Below are 19,044 nucleotides of genomic sequence, written 5' to 3'. Positions count from 1 at the left end.
AATACTTACACTAAGCTAAACCATGGTTTAAAATGTCCCTAATTTCCTTAATATTTCCATGACATATTTCCATTTCCATGGGTAGCAACATGAAAATTTGCCAGAATTGACATATTCCCCAATAAACACTACCAGCATTATGTGAAGTACAAGAGATAGTTTCCACGGCATATTTCAATTTCCGCTTCCATGGGTAACAACATGAAATTTTATTGGAATCAACATATTCCCCAGTGAACATTACCAGCATTATGTGGAGTACAAGAAAAACGGGCAGCCCAATGCAAAGGCTCTCGCCAATGCTGGATCTGGGGAGGGACAGATGTACACAGCCTTACCCCTACACATACAGAGAGGTTGTTTCCAAGATTTGAACCTTAGTGACTCAAGTTGCAATGGAGCAACCCAACTGTTGCACCAAGGCCCACCCTCACTATGTGAATTACAAGAGGTAGTACTATAACATAAGTTGGTGACAATATTGTAGATATGTGGAATAACAATGTTATTACCTGCCTAACTTACATGATTACCACTTTGAGCTAGCTCAATAATCATTTCAAACATGAAGTTAGATATGTGGAGTAACAGTGTTATTACCTGCCTAACTTACATGATTACCGCTTTGAGCTAGCTCAATAATCATTTCAAACATGAAGTTAGATATTAGTTTTTGTTTGTGTAATAGATTATTCGGTTGGTATTAAAAAGACTTAAATGGATAACAAGGCACATTTAGTGTAGATACCAATGGGTGGGCAGGGAGGCAAATGCGTTGGCTGATTATCTTGCTAAAGAGGGGTCTGCTAGGGATTGGTTATTTTGGGTAGCTTTTTAATTTTTTCTCTTTGACCACTTCTAATGTTAAGGGGAGGTTGCTTCTCGTGCCTCTCCGAGGGATGCTTGTAAAGTTTTATTATGCTTGATTAATGAAAACAATTTTCAATTATCAAAGAAAAAGATTATTTGGTTGGTCTATTACAACCATTTACATTTTCTGAGTTTAAATTTTGCTTTAACTCATTCTATCATGAAGCTTTGAATCTTAAGGTTTATAGCACAACTTCAGAAGTCAGAATGTATTCTTTTGTCTATACATTAGTTTCTTAGCTTTGTTTAATGATTTGGAATGAAATAATAATTTAAAAAGGTGTTCCTAAGCTCCTTTCATCATTTCATAAAATATTTATTCTATATTTTGCATATTTTAGGATTTTTCCACCATGTCTGTAATTTTTACATATTTCCAACATTTCTGACATGCTTCCTATATTTGGACTACAGACATTTTAAACCTTGAGCTAACCATTTAGAGATTGCTGAGTTATTAAGAACAGAAGCATCTATCCAAAGGACCTCTAAACAGTGCTTTATTATATACTTGTCCAAGGTAACAAAGCTTGTAAAATGACACATTTTGTAGAAAATTTTATGATAGAGATACCTTTATTTATTATTCAGACCAAGGCATCAAACACCATTCATCTATTAGAGAAAGAGAGACTACCATTAAATAAACCATCTGGCCCTCCTGGCTACCCACTTATGGTATTCATACAAAAAAGAAATATTAAAAAAAACTACCATGAAATAATTACCTTGTAAGACATTTTCCGAAGACAGTAAGTGTGTCCTTGGCAACAGCCTCTAGCTCTACTATCTACCATTAAAACAAAGCAAAAAAATTCGGACACATCATAAATAGGCACACATCAATCATAATATAATCTTAATTTATAGAAAACATTAAATAATAAACCAAAATCAAAGTTATAAACATCAAAATATAGCACCACCACAAACATATTGTTTGTCCCAAGACGCCCTAAGATAATCGTGGATGAGGTCGTAAGGCACTGAAATACCAGTAACCCATTTAAACATCAAACATTAGATAAGGGTGCAACTCAGGTTAGCCCAAAGTTTGCATTTTACATAGCATTGGGCTTGGGCCATTGGGCCGGGCTCATTCAAATTTTGACAAAAGCCCAGCCCAAGCTCGCCCAAGTTGCACTACTGACGTTAGGTAAATGCAACCGGATACTCAAATCTGATATTGGAAGACATTCAATAAATGCTTAACCAAAGAAACTTGGAGCATATAATAAAGAATACATCAAATAAAAGCAGTTAAATCAATTAATTCAAGATAAGGGGAATAATAACACTTTACTTCATTATATATATATATATATATAATCATAGGTCAGAGAGAATGGAAAACCATCCCCCCCTTCTAAATGTTCTATGTATATCTTACAACTGTGCCTAGAAAATTGTTCCCAACCCAGCCATTTAACTGCATCAGCCATTTCATTTGAAGATATTTTTGCCCAATGGACTTTTAACTACATATTTCTGCGCATTATTAAGTAGCCAAGTAATTATCACCTTGGAGTCCCCCTTAACAATTAACTTTTACATTTGCATATTGGTTGCTCACTGCACTCCCTGTAATACTGCCCTCAATTCTGTGCTCAAAGAGTCTCATACTCCAATACAGCTAGAAAACAAAGCAATGATATGACCTTCTTCATTCCTAACACCGACAATTCCAAATGGTCCTGAATTTTCCATATTGATACAGTCAAAGTTGAGTTTTATAAATCCCATAGACGGTGTCCCTCATATCCCTTGAGTTGTACTCTTTCTTGCAGATGTTCTGGCCACCTCTCCCCATTTTCCAATAATACCATCAGTTTCTCATCATTGAATTTGCCATGAATCAAGAGTATTGACCCAATAACATGAAACAGAAAGCAGGATGGACTCCTATGAGAACAAGGAGATTTTACATATTGAGTCATAACTGCATTAAAGAGAAAGGCTAAAGGAAAAAAAAAAATCGCAATTGCCACCTGAAAAAAAAAAAAAACATCACATTAAGGAGAGAGGCTCAAGTGGTTGACATTTCCACTGACACCAACATTTTAAATAAGCCTTACATTCCACACACTAAATAAGCTCTTATAACCACTACAATACAAGGGTGCAATGCAAATTGGTACAGCATATCTACAACAGAGATTATAAGATGACCTTCAACAGAGCATTTCATGCTAAGATTTACTGATAACTCTTTTTTCTCAAATTTTTTCATTTACCGATCACACCTTGCTCAGGTTTTCATGACAGTAATTTGGTCCTCCAATGATATCATGACACATGTTGGATGAATGTTTGCTTTTAAACTTTTGGTTGTGGAAAACAAATTTGAGCCAAAAAAGTTTGTAAGCGTTTGCTAAGAATTACTTTTGATAACACTATGGTCTGAAGCCAAAATAATTTTAAGCCCCAAAACACAGTCCAAAATTGTGGCTTTGTGCTTTTGAGCTTTAAAAGCACAAAATCCTACACAAATAAGAGGAATGATACTGTCGACATCAAGGAAAGAGTAGTCGAATGGAGCTAGAAGGGAGTTAGGGAGATAGTTGATCCGAGATCACAGAAGGATGGAGAGCAGAGGTCCAGGTTTGGGAGAAGAGAGGAAATTCGAGCTGGCGGGGAAATGGAGACTGGAGTTGTTCATTGAAGCCAAATCTTTCCTGTTTGAGCAGGGAAGGACAAAGGGGAAGGCTCTCTTGAAAATCAGAGAAGGGAGCAGGGCGCCGATTCTCCTACCAGAGGAGGCCTGTGTGTGGTTGAAAGGTTTTGTAGATGGAACTGTAAATTCCTTACGGGAAGAAGGTTGGAGAAACTCGCTGACCCGTGAGAACAAGAGGTTCGAATCTGTACTAAAAAGGAATGGAAAAGGGTGGTTCATAATGGTTACCAAACTCTTTGGTAATAACAAAAAGCAAGTGATGTGTATTCCAGAAGGCCTGAAGCGGAGAGGGTGGGCTTCTTTCGCTTCTAATCTTCAAGCTTTTCTCTTTGAGGTCGAAGGTAGAGTAGAAGAAGAAGCCCCTGGTTCGAAGGTTTGTTCTGTGCCCTGCTCAAAGCTTTACCCTGAAGTTTTGGTGTCCAGCTCGACTGTCCTCCGACGAGTAGCTTTGGAAGAAGGGAGTGGAAGCTGGGAGAAGAGGGTGGTCCTAGTGGCAGAAAGGGTGATGGAAAATTGGGCAAAAGTTTTAGAAGTTTTAGCAGAGAGGATGGGATTAGATGAAGATGTATTGTTGCTGCCTTTCCCTGAAAAGAAAGCCTTACTAGATATTGGAGATAAGAATCTGTTCTTCAATACTTTTCTTGTAGAAGGAAGTTTGATTCAGGTCCAGAACTGGGCTCCAGATTGCAACGAAGTTGAACCTAGAGCCGGCAGTTTTTTTATTGAACTTCTCGGTCTTCCTTTCAACCTTTGGAATGATCTTATTCTGAGGAAAATTATTAGAGCGTTGGGTAGAGTTCTGTTGGAGGCTAACTTAAGTAATTTAAGAGCGGTGGAACTTAAGGTTGCTGGGATCAAACCGGAGAACTTGCCGTGGATCTTCGAAGTTCTTTCAGAAGGTGCTTGGTACAAGGTCTGGTTAGCTTCAGAAGATGAAGCCTTGCTTTGGGGAAGACGACTAGAGGTTGATTCTTGCAGTGGAAGACTATGATCGAGAAGTAGACAGAGAGGTAGATTAAAAGGTTGAGGACTGATAATGGGCTCGAGTTTTGTGAGTCTGACTTTACAAATTATTGTTTGAAGGAAGGTATCGTCAGACACCGAACCTGTGTTGGTCGACCACAATAGAACGGTGTGGCAGAGCGGATGAACCGCACACTCTTGGAGAGGGCTCGTTGCATGTTGTCCAATGCAAGTTTGGATAAGTCCTTTTGGGCCAAGGCAGTTTCCACAGCAGCCTATTTGGTGAACCGATCTTCGCATTCAGCTCTCGAGGCTAAGACTCCGTTTGAGATTTGGTCAGGTACTCCTGCTGATTATTCATCTTTGAGGATTTTTGGTTGTCCTAGTTATACTCATATTAACGATGGAAAGTTAGAAACTAGAGCCAAGAAATGATCTTTGTGGGCTATGGCTCTGGTGTAACAAGCTCGCAGGGGGGTGTACACGTGGCCTTCAGGGGCTGGCGGGAAAGCCTGTTGCGTGTGGGCGATTTACAGAGGAAGGGGAACAGTCGCAGGGGCGCCCCAAGTCTCGAAGCCTTCCTTTTAAGGCTTCTTTTTCAAATTTTTTTGAAGAGGAGTTGGTTAAAGAGGGTGGCCCGTTCTATGTTGACGTGGCTAAGTTGGGGGACAGTCGTTTGTGCTCTAAGTCTCTCTCTGAACTGGCTTTAAGGAAGGTCAAGCCGGTCGGGTCAGTGGTTGAGCCTACTTTCGGTTTTAAAAGCCCACGTGACAACGTAAGTCATCACGTGGGGCGGGGTAGGCATGGGGCGATGATAGATGACAACTTTCATCTATCATCGTCTAAGTCTCGCCCTCTCGACTGTGGAGGGGCGAAGTCAGCGAGCAAGGTTGAAGGACGCCGACCTCTGCGTTGGGTCTGACGAGCAGCCGGCGACGCACAAAATCTTAGCATTACTGATCGCCCGTACCCACACTATTCAAGAGGCAAACCAGAAGTGAAAGAAGAGGCTGATCAAGGTTGGTTGAGCTGCGGTTCAAATTCTGATTATGATGAAAGTTCAGAAGCCTGTTGGAGTTTAGGTAGTGTGGCAGTTGAAGCTCTATCTAAAGGTCAGATCAAGGATACTTTTAGCCTGAACTGTTAGTTCTTAGGGGATTCAGTGGGGGAAGGAAAGGAGGAGGGGGAGGAGTAGGTGTTTGATTTTAACCCAATACTGGTTGAGCCCCCCCCCCCCTAGTTCTAGTGTTTTGCAAGAGGCCGAAAAGGAGGTAGCTCGGGTCTTCTCAAAGCGGAACAAGGGTACTTCACAGAGAGGTACATACTTGGGTACAAGGGGTCTTTGTGTTGATACAGCGACAGGGATCTTCCTCCCCCATCTCTGGGAGACAGAGTGCTCTAATTCCTCAAAAAAGAAAGTGACTACCTCTCCTTCGCCTTTGCTCTCTCCTCACTTCTCTACCTCAGGTAAATCCCTCAACTCTGTCAATTTAGTTTTGGATACTGATGAGCGCTCTGTATCTCTTGTTCCAGATTCTCTTCCCAACCAAGAGTCGGAAGCCCTTGGTCTAAAAGCCACAGTGAGTCTACAAGGGGGGGAAGTGGGTGAGGAAACTTGCAAAGAGACAATAATTTAGGAAATCTTAGAAAGCCTCTTGGGTGAAGTGGAAAGGAAGGATTTGCTGAGAGGGAGCTTGGAGGGGACAGACAGGGCTGTAGTTGGAGGTAATGTGAGAAGGAACAAGAAGCTTCCTAGGAGTGAGGAGAGTGCTTCTTTAGAAAAAGAGGAAACTATTGGGGAAAAGTCAGTTGTAGAGTTTGTGAAAAAGTTGGGTTGCAAGCTAAAGAACTCGAATGATGTAAAAGCCTACATGCAAAATAAAGAGGACAGCAAGATGAAGTTTAGAAGGCTAAGTGAAGTGGAGAGATTAAAAAAAGATATTGAGGGGGACAAGAAGTTTGAAGTGAAAGGGATTAAAAGAAAAGGGTCTAAATAGATCTTCGAGGAGTTAGGGTTAAGGCTTATAGTTTACAATGAGAATCCTAAGTTGGAATGTGAGGGGGTTAGGCAGCATTAGGAAGAGAACAACAATCAAAGAGGTAATTAAGAAGTTTAATCCGGATGTGGTTATGCTTCAGGAGTCCAAAAGAATGGATTTTGATTGCAGATGGGCAAGGAGTGTGTAGAGTTCTAGAGGTATTAAGTGGGTGGTTGCTCCTTCGTGGGGTTCCTTGGGAGGTATTGTGACCCTGTGGAAAGAAGAGATTCTCTTAGGTGTGGAGGAGCTAATTGGAGATCACTTTGTCTCCCTGAAGTTCAAACAGGTGGCCGATGGATATGAATGGGTACTAACAAATGTGTATGGCCCCAATGACTATAGGCAAAGGGAGAAATTATGGGAAGAATTGAGCGACATTAGAGGCCTCTGGGATGGACCCTAGTGTGTGGGAAGGGACTTTAATGTAGTGAGATTTATGGAGGAAACCAACAACCCCAGATAGAGAGTGACAACAAGTATGAGGAAGTTCAACCAATTTGTGGACTCTTTTAATCTCAAAGAACTTCCTTTCCTAAATAATAACTTCACTTGGTCCAACCTTCAATCACGACCAATTTGCTCTAAGTTGGACAGATTTTTGTTCTCAACAGATTGGGAGGAACATTGGGGCAATATTACTTCTAGGGCTCTCCCTAGACTTACTTCAGACCACTGGCCAATAGTTTTGGTCAAGGAGGAATTAAGAGGAGTAGGGCCTACCCCTTTCAAGTTTGAAAATATGTGGTTGACTCATCCGGGTTTCACTGAGAAAATCAGAGAGTGGTGGGAGCAAGCTAATCCGATAGTTGATTGGGAGGGAATGAGGTTTCACAAGAAATTCCAATACCTAAAATCTCAATTAAAGGAGTGGAATAGGCTGGAGTTTGGAAGATTAGAAAAGAGAAAGCAAGTTCTGGTAGAGCAAATCGAGGATTTGGACCTGAAGGAAGAGAGAGGCCCCTTTGGAGAGGAAGAAAGGAAGTTGAGATGGGTTTTAAGGAGGCAGATGGAGGACATCCTGATTAAGGAGGACATCCTGATTAAGGAGGAAATCAGTTGGAGGCAAAAATCTAGGTGTAAGTGGCTAAAGGAGGGAGACAGAAACACAAGGTTTTTCCATTCAGTGGCAAATGGAAGGAGAAAGAAGAATTACATCTCTAACTTGGAAGTTGATGGAGCAGTTTTGCCTCACCCAGCTAAAATTGCAGAGGCCCTATTACTTCAAATCCATTTTTAGAAGGCCTATGAATGAGAGAGTGTGGTTGGAGGGTTTGGATTGGGTGACTCTAAGTGCAAAGAAGAGAGAGTGGTTAGAAAAAAGGTTCGATATAGAGGAGGTAAAGGAAGCAGTATTCTCTATGGATAGGACAAAAGCTTCGGGTCCAGATGGGTTCACAATGGCCTTTTACCAAGATAGTTGGGATATTTTGGAGAATGATCTTACATCGGTTTTTGAGGAGTTCCACAGGAGGGGTGTAATAAACCTAGGCTTGAACTCAACTTTCATTGCCTTAGTCCCAAAGAAGAAAGATGCTTCTCAACCAAAAGATTTTAGACCTATTAGTCTAGTGACTAGCTTGTACAAAATCATTGCAAAGGTGCTGTCTCTCAAGATAATGAAGGTGCTCCCCTCTATTATTGCACCCAACCAAAGTGCTTTTGTGGAGGGAAGACAGATCATTGATCAGATCCTCATTGCAAATGAGAGCTTGGAGAGCTTTAGAAAGTCAAAGAAGAAGGGAGTGGTTTGCAAATTGGATTTGGAGAAAGCTTTCGACTTGGTTGATTGGTCTTTCTTGATGGAGGTGTTGAGGAGTTTTGGTTTTGGTGACAAGTGGTGCAAGTGGATCTGGGGCTGTGTTAGGACTTGCCATTATTCTATCTTGGTGAACGGGACTATGGTTAACTTCTTTCCGGCGTTGAGAGGTCTAAGACAAGGAGATCCTCTTTCCCCTTTTCTTTTCACCCTTATTGTTGATGTGTTTGGCCGATTGATCCATAGAGCAGACTTGAGGAATCTGATAAGAGAGTGGAGAGTAGGAAGGGAGGAGGTTCCCTTAACTCTTCTACAATTTGTAGATGATACTATCCTTTTCTGTGAAGGAGGGAACCTCAATTGGATCCGGAATCTAAAGTTGACAATACAACTTTTTCAGCAGATATCTAACCTCAAGGTAAACTTTGACAAGAGTTGTGTGACGGGAGTGAATGTGAACGAAAGAGACCTAAGGGAATCTGTAGATGAGCTAGGTTGTGCTATTACGGATTGGCCCCTGACTTATTTGTGCCTCCCTTTAGGAGATAATCCTAAGAGTGTTAGCTTTTGGGCTCCGGTAGTGGAGAGGTTTGAGAATAGGCTAGCGGCCTGGAAGAGGAGTTATCTTTCTTTAGGTGGAAGAGTCTCTCTCATTAGATCTACCCTAGCTAACCTTCCTATTTACTTTTTGTCAGTGTTTAAGATCCCCTCAAAGGTTTCAAATCTTTTGGAAAAATTAATAAGGAACTTTCTCTAGGATCCTGGAGAGGAGAAGAGAGATCATAGGGTGAGTTGGGAGGTGGTCTCTAGGTGTAAAACACTAGGAGGTCTTGGGATTGGTAATTTCAAGAAAAGGAACATGGCTCTTCTAGGGAAGTGGTTGTGGAGGTTCTCTTTGGAAAGGGATAAATTGTGGGCTAAGATTGTGGCTAGCATTCATGGGCTGGAAGACAATGGCTGGGATCCTGGAATCTTGGCAAGGGCTTTAGCTGCTTCTCCTTGGAAATCCATCCACAATCTGCTTCCAATTTTCTCCCCTTGGATCAGGTATGGTCTAAACTCTGGTAACCGAATAAATTTCTAGGAACATCTTTGGGTTGGGGATTCTCCTCTGAAAGACAAGTTTCCTTCCTTGTATGCTCTTTCAGACTTGAAAAATGAACCCATATCTTCTTTCTTAGTCCCTTCAGCTTCCACTTCGGACTTTGGTTGGAACCTTGGCCTACGTAGGGCAATTAGGGATACGGACTTGGATAGCCTGGTAGCTCTGCTAGCCTCCCTTGAGAGTGTCTTCCTAAACCCTGCTAAGGAAGACACCAGATTTTGGACCATTTCTAGCTCTGGTACCTTTTCTTGTGCTTCTTTCTTTGAAACCTTAACTCAACCTCCTACCCCCCTGGGGTTGTCCTTTCTAGTTAAGGAAATTTGGAGCAAACCTATTCCTCCTCGGGTGGGGTTTTTTTGTTGGGAAATTTTCCTGGAAAGAATCAACACTTTAGACTTACTCCAAAGAAAGAGACTCAACTATTGTCTACTTCCTAATAGATGTGCTCTTTGTAAAGTTGATGGGGAATCTGGCTACCACCTCATGGTCTCTTGTAAGGTTGCTAAATCTGTTTGGGAGTGGGTTTTCTCCCGTTTGGGTGTTCTTGGTATCCTCCGAAGACTGTCCAAGGTTTGATTTCTCCTTTTTTCAGTTGGCCTAAGAAGCGAGGGAAGACTATGTGGAGGTGTATTAGGGCAGCGGTTTGCTAGTCTTTGTGGGAAGAAAGAAACTCATGCATATTTTCTGACAAAGAAAAAACTTTGGAAAACTTTGGAGTTGTTTTCAAATTGTCCTATGGATGATTTGCTAAGAAACTAGAAAGAGATTGCTTTCACTGCTAGATGCAAGATAACTCTTTGTCCATTCTTGTCCCCTCCCCCCTCGAGCTTTATAAAGCTGAATTTTGATGGCAGCAGTTTAAGGAATCCAAGGCCCTCTGGGATTGGAGGAGTCTTCAGGAATGAGGAAGGGATTGTTACTGCTTTATTCTCTGGCCCTATTGGAGAATGTGACTCTCTTAGGGCTGAGATCCTTGCAGCGCTTGAAGGGATTCGAAGAGCAAAAGATTTAAATATTAGCCGTTTGATTCTGGAAGGTGACTCGAAGGTGGTGGTTAATTGGTTGAAGACAGAGGACAGTGGTTTGTGGAACTTTAACAATGAGAAAAAATAGTTCTTATGGCTGGGTAGGACATTGAGATTCAGTACAGCTGGGTGAAGAGGAGTGCAAACTCATTTGCGGATGGGTTGGCCAAGCAAGGAGTGAATAGGGAGGCTGTTTTTTGGGCTAGTTTTTAATTTTCTTTGCATTCCCTATGTTTTCTGTTTTTGGGGAGCTAAGTTATTTTATCTCCCTTTGTATTCTTTTCCCTCTCTTCTCTTAATTAATGAAGTTGTTGTTATTGATAAAAAAAATGATATCAGGACACAAGGCATTGCAGAACAGTAGGGTGACAACTCAGAATCACGTAAGCAAACACCAGAAGCAATTTGGAGTTTGGACACCTTACAACCACCTCGACAACCTCGGCACCACTCCAGTAGGCCAAACTACAAACAGCTAGGCAAGACCTCAGGTCAGCGTAAGAGGCGACCTGCTTCCACCGATCTGACCCGACTCCGGTCAGTGACCTAGCTGACGTGTCGAGTGACCTCCCCCTTAAGCAGGCTATCACCACCGAATTCCACGAGATCACGACACCACGTAAAAAGAACCGATTATCACTCCACCCGCTTCGGGCGGGATTGGATAAATGTTACCCGCTAACGTAGAGTCCACCTCCAAGCGTGAAACCACCTCCAAACCAGATGGGTCGGAGATCCCGAATGCGTTTCATGAGGCTCACAACAACTTGCCTATATAAAAGCCTCAAATCCAACCTCACAAGGTACGCGCAATTTGGCTCTCGCAATTCTCTAGCTCTCTTGCTTTCTTGCAAACTATTACCAATTCACTAGCTTAAGCATCAGAGTGCCCACCCTTGGTCAAGCCACCCGGACACTTTGATAATCACTTTCTTGCAGCTCAACCCGACAACCTACTTAGTCCAACGTTAGAGCTGTCGGCCAACAGGGAGCACTATATCGTGCATCATCAATTGGCGTCGTTTGTGGAATCGCTACACAAAAGGCGTATTCTCACATTCTCTCTATAGCTACATCTTCAATGGCATCTTCCAACAACACCCCCGTCAACAGCGTGCGTGTTGATGGAGCAGTCACAAGGGGAGTAAGACCAGCATCCCGTGCACGCTGGCGTCACCTTTGTTACCATCAGACAAACTGTGCTCCTAACCTTACCTGGTGCCCTGTCATGTAGAACCCTAACTGCCCTCTGCCCACCGTGAACGTGCCTCTTCCACTAGTCGAGCGGCTTGAGCCCTTAGTGGTTCCCACTGGAATTGATGGTCACCAATACAACGAGTTGGTGCAGTTCGTCCGCAGGACTGATTTGCAGATGAGAACGTGGGAAGGTTGTTTTTCCACATTAGCAGAGATGCAACAACAGCAACAATAATAACACCAACACCAAGCTGCCAGGTAGAACGTCATTCAGAACCAACAGCCCGACGACCAAAATTAGAACCAAGTATTAGACCCACCTTGCCGTCACGACAACTAGAACCAGGTTCCCGTCGTGGAGTCAACTCAAGCCATGACGTATGAGGCCACCAACTCAACTGAGGGGTCTCGAAGAAGGCGTTGCAGATGTACACGCCACACTGCAGGAAGGAGCCGCCTCACTCCAAGTGACAACGAGGCGGAAAAGAAAGAAGACAAGAAGGAGGCGAGCCAAATCGCCACCTCGTCGGCGCAACTAATGACCACACCTCACCACTGGCCGCATAAATCCTCATTCCCCATGGCCTAAGGACTTTAAGGCCCCTAGCCTGGAATCATACAACGAACAACTGACCCAGTCGACCACCTCGATAGCTTCCAGGCCTTGATGCAGCCACACGGGGACAACAATGCGAGCCTCTACATAGACTTCCCAACCACCTTTCGGGGCACAGCTCGAATATGGAATTCAAGATTGGGCTCGATTATAAGTTGGAGCCAGTTCGCCGACCTCTTCACCACCCATTTCTCAATGAGCAAGTGGTGCCCGAAGTCAACAACCTACCTCCTAAACGTTGTCCAACGACCTGACGAGAAGCTCAAGCATTACATCAAGCGATTCAACCTAGAGGGGCTATAGATCCCGAACCTCAACCCAACCGTCCAGCTCACCACGACAATTAATGGCATCCGGCACCCTGACTTGCACTGGGAGGTTGAGTCGAACCCTCTAGCCTCCATGGAGGAGTTTCTCAACCAAGCGGCCAAGTTCAAAAAGGCTGAGGAAGTGCTCGGATCCCGATTAGAGTTGAGCGAAAAATGGAAGAGGTCAAAGCATGAATAGGGGAGTAGCAAACAGAGGAAGAAGAGCAAGTCATCGAGGCACAGTAGGTCCCCCGTAACCGACGTAGTAGGTCACCGTTGAGAAGAAGCAGGTCACCTTACAGAGGCAACAAATCCTCAGGCCGGCATTCTTGCACCCCTCCCATCCATAATCGCAACTACATTGCTCTAAATGCGAAGAGGGGAGAAATCTTGATGCAAATAAAGACGCCCGAGTACGTTAGATGGCCACCTAGGATGAGAGGAGACCCTGCCAACAAGAACCCGAATGAATAAGTACTGCCACTTCCACCAGGACATTAGCCATGATATAGAAAATTGTCGTAATCTAAAGAACGAGATCGAGGAGCTGATTCACCAAGGTTACTTGAAGCAGTTCATCAAGCATGAAGACCGCCACCAACCTGCAACCAGCCAGAGAAGTGCCGCAATCGAGAAGGGATCAGAACAGGGACTAGCCTCCCAGAGACCCATCACTTGTAGAGCGGTCCATCCGTGGTGTGATCAACATGATCACGGGTGGGTCCATTGTGGCAGGATGCAAGTCACCGACATCAACTTGGAGCCACCCCCAAAGAACAACAACGAGAGAGCTCGCCCCATGGAGGACACCGTCCTGGTGCCGATCTTAGATACCGAACCTGCAAAGGCGGTGTAGATTGGAGCCCGCCTCAAGGAACCATTACGCTCTGAACTAGTAAGTTTTTTAATTAATAATTTAGATGTTTTTGGTCGACAACAGAAATGCCCAACATAGACCCCTCTGTCATAACTCATAGGCTGAATGTTGACCCTTTAGCAAGACCAATCTTGTAAAGGAAAAGGACCCTTGCCTAGGAGCGATGGAGGATGGTGGACGAGGAGGTAGGGAAGCTCCTCATAGTAGACTTTGTTAGAGAGGTCCAATACCCGAGTTGGATTACAAACCTAGTGCTTGTGAAGAAGGCTAACGGTAAATGGCGCATGTGCGTCGACTACACCAACCTCAACAAAGCCTGCCCAAATGATAGCTTCCCACTCCCTAGGATAGACCGCCTAGTAGACGCAACCTCAGGGTTCAAGCTGTTGAGCTTTATGGATGCTTATTCCGGCTACAACCAAATCCAAATGGATCCACCCGACCAGGAATAAACCGCTTTTGTTACTGAAATGGGCTTGTACTGCTATAAAGTTATGTCCATTGGTTTAAAAAATGCTAGAGCGACCTACTAGCGCCTTGCAAACAAAATGTTTTCCAATTTAATTGGAAATAAAATAGAAGCTTATGTTGATGATATGGTTGTAAAAACCCAGTTTTCAAAATCTTTAATTTTCGATCTAAATTGCGATTTTGATATTTTAAGAAAATACAACATAAAGCTCAACCCGAACAAGTGCGTCTTTGGGGTTACGTCGGGCATGTTCCTTGGGTACATGGTGAACCAACGTTGTATTGAAGCTAACCCGGATAAAATCCAGGCCATCCTAGATATGAGACCCCCTTGATCGATTAAAGAGGTCCAAAGGCTAACAAGTCGGATAGCTTCCCTGAATCGTACCTTCCATTCTTTAAAGCCATAAAAAAGGAACCAAGATTTTGAGTGGACGGAAGAGTGCCAACTCACGTTTGATGAGCTGAAAAGGTACTTGAGTCCACCACCCTTGCTAACTAGACCAATTCCTAGAGACGAGCTAAAACTCTACCTCTTAGCGAGTGATGAGGTAATCAACTCGGTTTTAATTCGCGAGGTGGGTAGGGTGCAACGACATGTCTACTACGTAAGCAAAGTCCTACATGCTGTCGAGACAAGGTACCAGGATATCGAAAAGTTGGCCTATTCGCTAGTGCTAGCATCCCGTAAACTGTGCCCTTACTTTCATGCCTATACCATTGTGTTCATGACCGATCGACCTCTGAGGTAAGTCCTTCAGAAGTCCAAGGTCTTGGGAAAGTTAACAAAATGGGCAATTGAACTCAGCGAGTATGACATCCGGTTTGATCCACACCCAACGATCAAGGCCCAAGTCCTGGTAGACTTCGTCACCAAGTGCACGTTCAACACGTCATCCCCTGAAGTAATCGAGCCCGTGACCATCTCAGAGGCATCTACCAGTGCAGCACCTGACCCGACTTGGGACAAGGAGCCTTGGATCCTCCATGTGGACTGCTCATCCAACCAACATGGAAGTAGAGTTGGATTAATCCTCTATGGACCTATGGAGGTGAAGTTGGCGTACATTCTCCGATTCGCGTTCCGAGCTTCGAACAATGAAGCTGAGTATGAGGCGTTGATAACCAGGCTATCGCTAGCAAAGGAGGTCGGCGCGAAACATCTTGTGTTGTGTAGTGCCTCTCAATTAGTGGTAAACCAAGAGAATGGGTAGTATAAGGCTTGGGAGCCCACCATGTTGGTCTACCTGGCCAAGGTTAGAGAGCTCCTGCCTGATTTCAACTCTTGGTACATCCAGCAAGTTCTAAGGTCCGAGAACACCAAGGCCAATGCGCTCTCGAAACTTATCAATGGAACGAACATCATGAAGAAAATGGTCTACATTGAAGACCTATCACGACCTAGCATAGAAAGGGTGGCAGAAGAGGTTGCTCCCATTTTGGTTGTGGAACCAAGCTGGATCAACCCGCTCGTTGACTATATGTGCCACGGGACTCTACCAACGCAACGCAATGCAGCTCGGAGGATAAAGGAGTAGTCAGCTCGCTATGTTATCATTGGAGAACTATATCGCTGGTTGTTCACACTCCCTTACTTGCACTGCTTGCGACCAACATAAGGGAACTAGGTGCTACGCGAGATCCACGAAGGTCTCTACAGAGGACACTTGAGGGGGACAAGGCACTGGCCCATAAAAATCTAAGACAAGGCTACTACTAGCCCACAATGAAAGCGAACGCAGTGGAGTTAGTTCGTAAGTGCGACAAATGTCAGCGGCGCACTAACATACCACATCAGCCCACTGCCGATCTGAGGTACCTCACTAGCCCGTGGGCAAAGTGGAGGAAAGATATCCTTGGCCCCTTCCCACCTGTGACTGCGCAGAGGAGGTTCTTAGTGGTCGCGGTGGACTATATTACCAAGTGGGTGGAAGCTGAGCCACTGGTGTCTATCATAACTCACAATGTCCAAAATTTATTTTGGAGGAACATCTTCTGTAGGATCAAACTCCCCAAGGTGTTAATATCAGACAACGAGAAGTAGTTCGAAGACATCAAGTTCCAGAACTAGTTTGCCGAGATGGGAATCCAATATATCTTCACCTTGGTGGCCCACCCCCAGGAAAACAGTCAAGCCGAAGTGACGAACAAGGCGTCCTCCATGGACTAAAAGCTCGGGTTTCCCGAGCTAAGGGTTTGTGGGTGGACGAGTTGTCTAGTGTTCTTGGGGCCTACCAAACTACTATCAAGATGGCGGCCAATGGGACTCCTTTCAACCTAACGTATGGGACGGAGGCTGTCATCCCAACCAAGATCTAAGTGTCGACCTTGTGGTTTGAGACGTACGACAAGGAGGCTAACGATGACGAGTTGTGAACTGACCTCCACTTAGTGGAGGAGGTCCATGACTTAGCCTACATTTGAACTATGGCACACCAACAATGGGTACCTCAGTACTACAACGCCCGAGTTAAGAGACGCCAATTTCGAGTTGGCGACCTGGTACTCATGAAGGTTATGGTATCTAAACCCAATGTAGAAAAGCTAGGTCCGAACTAGGAAGGCACCTATAGAGTACTCAAGGTGATCGGCAAAGGCACGTATGAGCTCAAAACGTTAGAGGTGAGGCAAGTACCCATGCGTGGAACGTTGATAACTTAAGGAGATACTACTTATGAGGAGTTCGAGAGCTTCGAGCTACGTCCGTGAGAACAAAAGTATAGACCGACCGCTACAACAACTTGGTCAAATGAACAAGGGGAAGCCAAACCGCTTTCAACTCCAAGGCCCCCTGTGCCAACCTGAAAGATGTCAACAACTCAGGACATTGGCAACATTTTGGCTTAGCCAAAACCGTAAGCCTAGTTGCTTTAAGATCTAGGCACAGGTGCACGTTGGCAACCTCGGATCGTGTTTTAACACTTAGCCCATTTTCTAGTGACAAAAAGTAGAAGGTGAGAAAGGGGGCATAGTGTATGCAAAAAAAAAGTCAACTTCATTGATTAATGCAAGCTCAGAGTCTCGACGTATAACATATATATAGGGGGGTCCAAGAAAAGAGGCAAGAAGTTCAAATGTTTTCGTGCTCTTCAACGCCCACATCGTCAACTCCAATGTTGCCAGTACTGGCTCTGTCGTCTGCACCACCTTCAATGCTCCCGTCAACCTCGTCTTCCTCCTCGAAGTCGGGCTCTTGATCAACTCGGGTCACCATCTCACCGGTGCACGTCGAACACTTCAGCTTGACCAAGTCAAAGTCGGGGCACACCAAGGCCATCAGTATCTAGCATAGCTTGAAACACTGATAAAAGGTGCATATCCCCAACTCCTCTCTCTCCTTCAGAAAGTCGAGTGAAATCTTGAAGTCCTCAACAAATCAGACCTCGGCAGCATGGATGTCGTCAAGGAGTTTCCCTTGAAGCTCAGCAAGCTCAGCCTCCTCTCGTAACTCGCAACCTTTGGCTTCCAACTCGTTGGTCAACTTCTCAATGGTGCTCGCCAGGTCGGCACTGTGACTTCGCTCTTGGACAATCTCGGCCTTCAAGTCATGGACAAGATAGCTAGCTCATTCCAGGCGAGATCAATGCTCCGTCACCTCCTCAAGAACTTGGGTTCTAGCAGCTCCCCTCTCGGCTTGCCCCAACAATGCGTGGGCCATGGTGTTCACTTGAGGAAAAAGAAAGGGTGTATCAATAGCAAGCTAAAATTTGGCTAAGTATGAAGGAAGAGGGCGGGTACATACCACCAAGAGGCAATGCACATGGTTGTCAAGGAAGGCGCCCTTGGAGGCTCGCCTCGCCTAGTCCCCAAGCAGTTTTTTGACATTAAAATTATAAAATAGACATTATTAAACTAGAATACTCATTTTATGTGTTTATATACTAATTCCTTTTTATTAATTTCTTATTTTGTTAGGGATTAATCAACACAAAAATTGCTAACTGTTGTATTGAACCCATGGTCCAAAGTATCGATACACCTATGTATTGGTAGAGGTGTATCAATACTTATAACGATACTCCCCTTATTTTTTTATTTCACTGGTTTTCAACTTCATTTTTAAATAATATATATATATCCCCTTATTTTTTTATTTCACTGGTTTTCAACTTCATTTTTAAATAATATATATATATCCCCTTATTTTTTTATTTCACTGGTTTTCAACTTCATTTTTAAATATATATATATATATATATATATTATTTAAAAAAAATGGGTATCCAAAAACACATGTAAATAGGTATCGGGACCCCAAACACCCAATATGGGGTGTATCATATCGAAATTTTGATCCTTGATTGAACCCTCAAAAATTTCAAAACCTAGACCAATAAGCAAGGGAAGAACTTAAAATATTGTCCAATCAAACACATTTTCTTCTTCCACATCTTCTTCTTCCACCTTTTCTTTTCTTCTTTCCTATAACAAAAGTAGGGGTTCAGCCCCTATATTTTCTGAATTTTCTTTCCTTTTTTCTTTTTCTTCTCACAAAATGTTGATTTTCTAGACTTAAACATGAAATGTATACTTTGCTTATGAAAATTATGAATAATTATTAGGGAAAGATGGTTATAAAACCTAGGGAACTACCCTAGGATAATGGTTTTACTTAAAAAAAATCCATCGCCTAGGCGCTGACCTAGGAAACTAGGCGACAAGGCGCCCCCTGTCGCCTAGCCTCACCTAGGCGACAACGCATAAGCTTCCCGCCTAGTTCATCAGGACGCGACTCACAGAGCTCTACAACCTCCTCTAGAAAGACGGCCTCCTTGCTCTTTACTAGGGTAGTTCGGAAGTCCATGATGGTGCGCTTCTCCTTGGAAGTGGCCCCAACATTCGAATTAGTGGTTGCCTTGGCCCTGAGTTATGGAAGGGGCTCCTCGGAAGTTCGGGCGGCCTCGGATTCAAGCGAGGTCCCCTCTAGTCGTTCCTCTTTGACGAGGCCAACCACTGGCACGACTTTTCTGTCCAGCAGGCTCAAAAGTTACAATCTGAGGAGCTTCTTGGGGAGTCACCTTCCTCTTATTCCTCCTCATAGCTTGGAACAGCCTGAAAGTTGGCATACCCAACTTGAAATGACGACCTACCCGGAGGACTTAGCCCCGGTCTAGATCAGCTTCTCCTCGACCAAGAATTCACT

At 43.9% G+C, this 19,044-nt stretch overlaps 1 protein-coding gene across 4 annotated transcripts in view; it reads right to left on the bottom strand.

Annotated features, from left to right (window-relative positions):
• Nucleotides 1–19,044, bottom strand: part of LOC148879657 (uncharacterized) — a 37,526-nt gene that overhangs the window by 6,887 nt on the left and 11,595 nt on the right. For all 4 annotated transcript variants that reach the window (XM_088961259.1, XM_088961260.1, XM_088961261.1 and 1 more), the window contains exon 7: nucleotides 1,599–1,660. In XM_088961259.1, coding sequence (XP_088817385.1) covers nucleotides 1,599–1,660 — 62 coding nt within the window. The remainder of the gene's footprint in view (nucleotides 1–1,598; nucleotides 1,661–19,044) is intronic.

This window comes from Nelumbo lutea, chromosome 1 (genome assembly GCF_056320005.1).
Source record: "Nelumbo lutea isolate HS-2025 chromosome 1, American lotus-T2T, whole genome shotgun sequence".
Taxonomy (NCBI): domain Eukaryota; kingdom Viridiplantae; phylum Streptophyta; class Magnoliopsida; order Proteales; family Nelumbonaceae; genus Nelumbo; species Nelumbo lutea.
Note: the sequence above shows the minus strand (reverse complement) of the source record. Positions and strands in the feature narration are given on the sequence as shown.